The sequence below is a fragment of the Manacus candei genome, unplaced genomic scaffold (assembly GCF_025592945.1).
Source record: "Manacus candei isolate 608988 ecotype Guabito, Panama unplaced genomic scaffold, ASM2559294v1 h1tg000034l, whole genome shotgun sequence".
NCBI classification, from domain to species: domain Eukaryota; kingdom Metazoa; phylum Chordata; class Aves; order Passeriformes; family Pipridae; genus Manacus; species Manacus candei.
The window spans coordinates 4708743-4714742 of NW_026138082.1; the positions used below are offsets into that span (position 1 = coordinate 4708743).

The window sequence follows — 6000 nt, forward strand, 5'->3', positions numbered from 1 at the left end:
CCCGACGCGGCGCCCCCCGCCCCAGGCTCTGCAGCCCCGGCGGCGTCTCCCCAGCCCCGGCCGGGGACGGGCGGCTGCTCCGCAGGAGCGCCTTCCCGTCGGCCGCCGCTGCCCCCCTCCCCCCCCCAAAAAAAATCGCTTTCCTTCCCCCACCCCCCGAAAAAACACCGCCCCACACACGTTAATGAGAACAAGTGTGCCTATATCCTGTTGTTATATGCACCGGCAGCGGAGACGGGGAACGAGAGACGGGCGTGTGCGCGGGGGGCCGCTCCCCCACCCCGGCCGCACTTCAGGCGAGAGCGCGCAACTTAACAGAAAAGCCGCGTCCTATTCCCTGCCCCTGCCCCCCCCTCCCCGCCCCCGTCGTCGGCAAAATACGCACTCACGTGTATGTGCGCTCGCACACACGGCCGGCAGCCCGGGGCCAGCCCCCGGTACCCCTCGAGGCCAGCCCGCGGAGCCGGCGGCGGTGACAGGCGCCGGCCCCCGCCGCCGCACGCAGCCCGGAGCGGGCAGGGGCCGTTCCCCCGCCGCCTCACATGTCTGCCGCAGCGAGCGCGGCGCACGCACCGCACAGAGGCAGGAACTGAGCACTCGAGCAAAAGACTTTTTTTTTTTCGTCTCTTTAAAAAAAAAAAAAAATTGCTAGAAGCTTGCGCCTTTTTTTTTTTTTTTTTTTGGTATGTGTATGTGTGTGCAAACTTTCCCCAAAATGGCGGAAATTGGGAGATGATTATATTTTAAATATCTCTCGCACACAATCACACAAAGTGCAGGAGCGAAGGAAAATACAAACTCTCCGCTGCGCGCTGGAGAGGCCTTCGCACACGGGCAGCCACGGCACATTCAACCGGTATATCCCGGCAGCCGCCACCTCTCGCCGCTTCCGACCAAAAAACCCGGAGCTTTTTCGCACCCCACTCCGCTGCGCATTGCCCCCTTGCAGCTCGCACTTCTCCCCGTCCTTCAGCCTGTGCGAACAAAGAGCCGGGGTTGGGGAGGGGGGGCTCGGGTGGCAGCGAGCCCCCTCCCTCCGCTCCGTTACCTCCCCGCCCGGCGCTCACACGCACACGCACACCCGTGCCCCCCCTGCCGCCCCCCCCGCCGCCCGGCCGCGGCACCCGCATCACATTGTTCCCAACAGCGCGGCGGTGCCCCGTAAGTGTCATTAAATGGAGCCAACTGACAAGCTCATTGGTGGGGCAAGTCTGCAAAATGTCTCTCCCCTTCCCTTCCCCCTCCCTTCGGAACCCACTCCCCCCCCCCCAAAAAATGCCCCCCCAAACACATTTCCACAGCTCCCTCCCCCGTATATATATATATATATATGTACATACACATACTTGCGTGCGTGCCTGTGTATGTATATAAATATTTAGCGCATATATATATATATATACATGTACTCCCTTCATGTGTTTGGGAAGAGAAAAAGAAATACCAGGCACCTCTCTCTTTCTTTTGTTCCTCTTTCACACTCGTACACTTATGATTTAGTGAGATCCCCGGTGCCTCGGCCGCTCCCCAGCCACTTGCGAGTCACTTGCCCACTTTCCCCGGCATTAACTTCCATCCTTTCTGCTCGAGGTGGTGGGGGAGAAGCCCCCCTCCCCTTCCCCAGATACGTTTCGTAAGGGAGGGAGAGGAGGTGCGTCTCTCCCTTTATCTCTCGCGCTCTCGCTAACTTTCATCCTCACCTAAGGGGAAAATTAAAACCCGTCACCAGCCTTTGCCATCGCGGCTCCCTACACGGCTTGCGGATCAGATCGGAACCCGCCGCTCCTTACCCCCCCAAATTCTCTCTTTCTCCGTCTCTCGAGTAGTCCTGACAAATATGGTCCAGGGCTGCGGGCACAGTGAGCATGCGCCCGCGGAGCCAGGGCTGGGGAAAGGGGAAACTGCCGCCGCCGCCGCCGCGGCTCCTCTTCCTCCCTCGCTTGCGCTGCCGCTGCGCCCCGGCCGCCCGCACCCCGCACCCGGCGACCGGCGGCAGGCATAGCCCTCACCCAAAACGCGGCCGCCGGCAAGGGCTCCGACGGAGGTGCATCCTCCCCCTGATTCACTGCCGACGCTGGAGGAATAATAAGGAGACTTGTGCAGCAGACGCGCGCTATTTTGGGCGCTTTCAAAAATAATGCCTTCTTGCACTTTTCGGGGAGGGGGGAGGTGCGGCCCTCGAGGGTCCCTCCAGGTGCTGCTGAGGTTGAGTGGTGGGCACCAGGGGACCGGGGTGAGCCTGTCTGTGGCTCTTGGCCCCATCCTCTGCACAGAAGAGACGTGGGGAGAGGCAGGACAGCTGGGCTCCAGTAAGGAAAGTGCGGGTCCTGCGGGAGAGGGGCTGCCCTGCGGTGCGGCCGGCGAGGGGACACCCGGGGTGGAGGTCTGAGGCCGGGCAGCGCGGAGCCAGGCTCCTTCTGCGCTCCCGAAGTACAGCATCCCTTCAGTACGGACACGGTCCTTGTGATGAGCCTCATCTCATTTGCAACCTAGCCAGCTTACAAAATAAAACTAGTTTCAAATGTGCCACCTGCCTGAATCCTCTCCATCGGGGCCCTGTATTCTCAAAGAAAAATGCCGTCCTCAGCATTAGTTTTCTGTCACTGGTTCAGAGAACAGTAAAAACTGAAGGCCCTTTTTGGACTTCCTTCACCTGCAAGGAGGTCTGTTAGCAAAAGAACATTACACAAGATAAACCTACATGAGGCCTAACTGGAGAAGAGGGAAGATGGAGGACTGCAATCAGATGTATATAAGATACTTTTAAAACTGTGTATACATATATATATGGTATCTCCCTAAGATCACTCTGTCCTAGAGGCAAAAACGTGCAAAGTGAACTTTGAATTTTTAATAGTTTGGCATATTATCATATATCTCTTAAAACAATTCTAAAATCTCAATATATCTTTTGTTAATCCCTGTAGAGATCAATGACCAAATTTTGTCTTGATTGTAAGTATGCTCCCTTCTACAATTACACTGCCAACTTTGGCCCAAATTACTGGAACGGAAATAATAATAAATACTAATAGATAGCCAGGAATAAATATAAGTTGGGTATCAATAGAAGTAAATAGAAATAACAAGACTAAAGAAAACCTTTTTGCTATTATGGGTATATACTGTATTAGCAAATGATCCCCACGATGAGGACAACATTGCACTGGACACAGGATAGAGATGGGCCATTCTCTGACAGGACTTCCTAGTCTAAGCATTTGTTCAATACAATATTTACTTCAGAATGTATGTTAAAATATTTAAGAATCCAGCTGGACAACTCTTCTCCCTTAAACTATGCCCATGCTCCAAAAATTGAGACAACTAGGCTTTTACTGTACTGTCTTGACAGTTTCTATTTATTTAAATTATTTTTTTTCACAACAATAAAATGGGGCTCATGCCTAAGTATTTGCAGGATCGGTGCCTAAGCAAAATACATTGTAGTTATTTTATGAGGAGCTATGATGAGATTCTCCCACCCCTTCAGCTGAAATGGCATTGCATATAGGCTGCAGTTTTCATCAATAAACATATGTTCATTAGAAACTAATTACAGAAAACAGTATTAACCTAATTGTAATAATTAGCGATAACATACACTTTAACTCTTCTAAAACACAGATGCAAAAAATAGTGAAGGATGAGAAAATTCCTACTTTCCACCAGTGAACTCTTAGTTGAGGAAATTTATGTGTTAGAAACAAAGAATAAACTGTAACTGAAGTACTTCAGTGCTTTTTTGAAAATAATTTCCCAATGTTGGGAAATGTTTTAAGTCAGATAGTTGCCAAATAACTAGATCATTCTATTGTAACATTAAGTTGGCTGGTATTTAAAACTCTTCAGGATGCTCAACCTGTACTGATTATTCTCCAGACAATATTGATGTTTTGGGGGAGGGTGTAACATACCCTGTTACAAAAATACATTTCTAAGAATACAACTGATGAGTTATCTGCTGTTATTTTATTTATGCTTGAAAAATTTTGTCCCTTTCCTCTGCAAATCTTAAAAGGAAACATAGTCATAGGAGTGTAGCCCCTTACAGAAAATGATGACACAGGTGGAAAATGATGTATATTGAAAAAGTGTATATTGATAACTGAAACCATGGATTTGAAACAGCACAAGCTGCTTTATTGTTTCAGTAGTTTCAAATGGATACTCTTTGGTTAAAATAAAAGGACCCGTGAAATTAGTAAAGGTACCTCTGTTGTTCTCTGTCTCTTCTTTGATCTTTGCCCTAATCATAATATGTTAGCTTGTGATGTATAATAAAGCCATTATTTTGTCAATAGAAATTTATTGAATAAAAATAGATTAAACATTATTCAAATACGCTCCTTAAACATTAGTTCTGTTGCCATTTTATTTAATACTAGACTTCCATCTGTATTCTAAAGGCAGAGATTTTTGAACACTTGTTTTCTATATGTAAGTATGGCATTTAATATGATTTTGGCAGTATGTTTAATGACAGATTTTGGAGTATCTAAATTTGGCCTCTCTCTGAGTATTCTTGTAACTCACTGAATAGGTGTTTGTGCTGTAGCCAAATACTGATTATTTTTCTAAGAGCATGTACATGAACATCCAAATATGGCTTCCAAATTCCAAATCTTGAATACCATTTAAGGGGGTGAGAGCAAAGAAATATATGTTATCCATTCAGTTGGGTTCATACCATTGTGTGATCTAATGGTTCCTCAGCAAGTGTCTGCATAAACTGAGAAAAAGAGAATCAGTATTTACATTTTACCAAATTCCTGACATTTTGGGGGTCTTGAGTTCTGCAATACAGATGAAGATACCTTAAAGATGGTTTTATTAATAAAAAATAGCCTGCTATCTTTTTCTAGGAACATGTGCAGCTGATTGTGTGGCCTTTCTCACCAGTGACAGTCATCTGTCTACCATGTGATTCTTACCCAACCTGGAGGACAGGAATGAGGGCTTGAGGGCAATCACTAGGAAAAATATTGTGTACATTATTATGTAAAACTCTAAGCCAAGAAAATGGAAGTGTGAAGGCTTTAAGAAACTGGGGATGAGGAGAGATGGTGTATGTGCTCATCTAGCAATAAAGGCAATCAAATTGCAGACCATGGTGATTCCAGTTCTCCTCAACAGTGCTGTCTCCTTCTCCAGAGAACTTGATGTCCACACTGATGTGAAGGAATAATGACTCACTTATTATCAATAGAATTGACTGTTTTTGCCACTAATCCCAGAATAATTATCCAAGTTGATTCAGATGTTACACTAAACTGGAGTGCCAGTAATACTTCCTAGCTTGAAAATATGTGTGCCTGCCCTGGCCACATCCCAATTCCCTACCAGAGTGAGACTTGGGTGCACAATGGTCTTTTTTTCCTGGGAGAGAAACGTGAGCCTGAATACTTGAAGGAAACTGCAGCATTTTCCAGGCAGGCTTCAGCCCCATATGTACCTGGATGCAGTCTATGTGCAGCTTTGGGTAGCTTCTTTTTCCAAAATTAGGTGTTTTGAGGCATTGTAAAAGTAGGAGTTTCAAAGATTTCATCAAAGTTGCAAGACTACAAAGATGTCCAGAGGTGGTCTTCATCCTGAAGAAATTCAAAGCCAGATAGGGCAGTTATAGGATTGTCAGTGCAGAACTTAATCCAAAGCAATATTGCCTATGAAAAGTTTCGGAAGCATTGAACCATCATAATGAATTGTAAAAGCAGAAAAAGTAATTTGTAAGAGTGGGTCAAGTGCAAATTATTAATATTGATGAGGACTCTTGAACCAGGAGAGGGCTGAAGTTAGAAGCTTGGATATATGAGTTGGACATTAGGGAAGGGCTTGGAGCACTGGTAAATCTTAAATCAGTTGAAGGAAGCAGAAGAGGGCACCGTTTCGCGTGCAAGAGAGGAGAGGTACCAAGGTACAGCAGAGATTGCGCAATCTGGAATGGATGATACGTCAATGAATAAAGGTCTTGTGGGAGGGGAAAGGTGAGGGGAGTAGTAA

The 6000-nt window shown here is 47.0% G+C and overlaps 1 protein-coding gene across 4 annotated transcripts in view; it reads right to left on the reverse strand.

Annotated features, from left to right (window-relative positions):
• The window catches only part of L3MBTL3 (L3MBTL histone methyl-lysine binding protein 3), a 78218-nt gene extending 76187 nt beyond the window's left edge, over window positions 1–2031 (reverse strand). The window contains exon 1 of one of the 4 annotated variants that reach the window (XM_051792331.1): window positions 1791–2031. In XM_051792331.1, the coding sequence (XP_051648291.1) occupies window positions 1791–1867 (77 nt within the window). In that variant the 5' untranslated portion in view covers window positions 1868–2031. Of the gene's footprint in view, window positions 1–385; window positions 564–1700 lie in introns of those variants that run through there. The other 3 variants (XM_051792332.1, XM_051792335.1, XM_051792336.1) reach the window with 3 other exon arrangements.
• Window positions 2032–6000: the final 3969 nt, after the last annotated feature.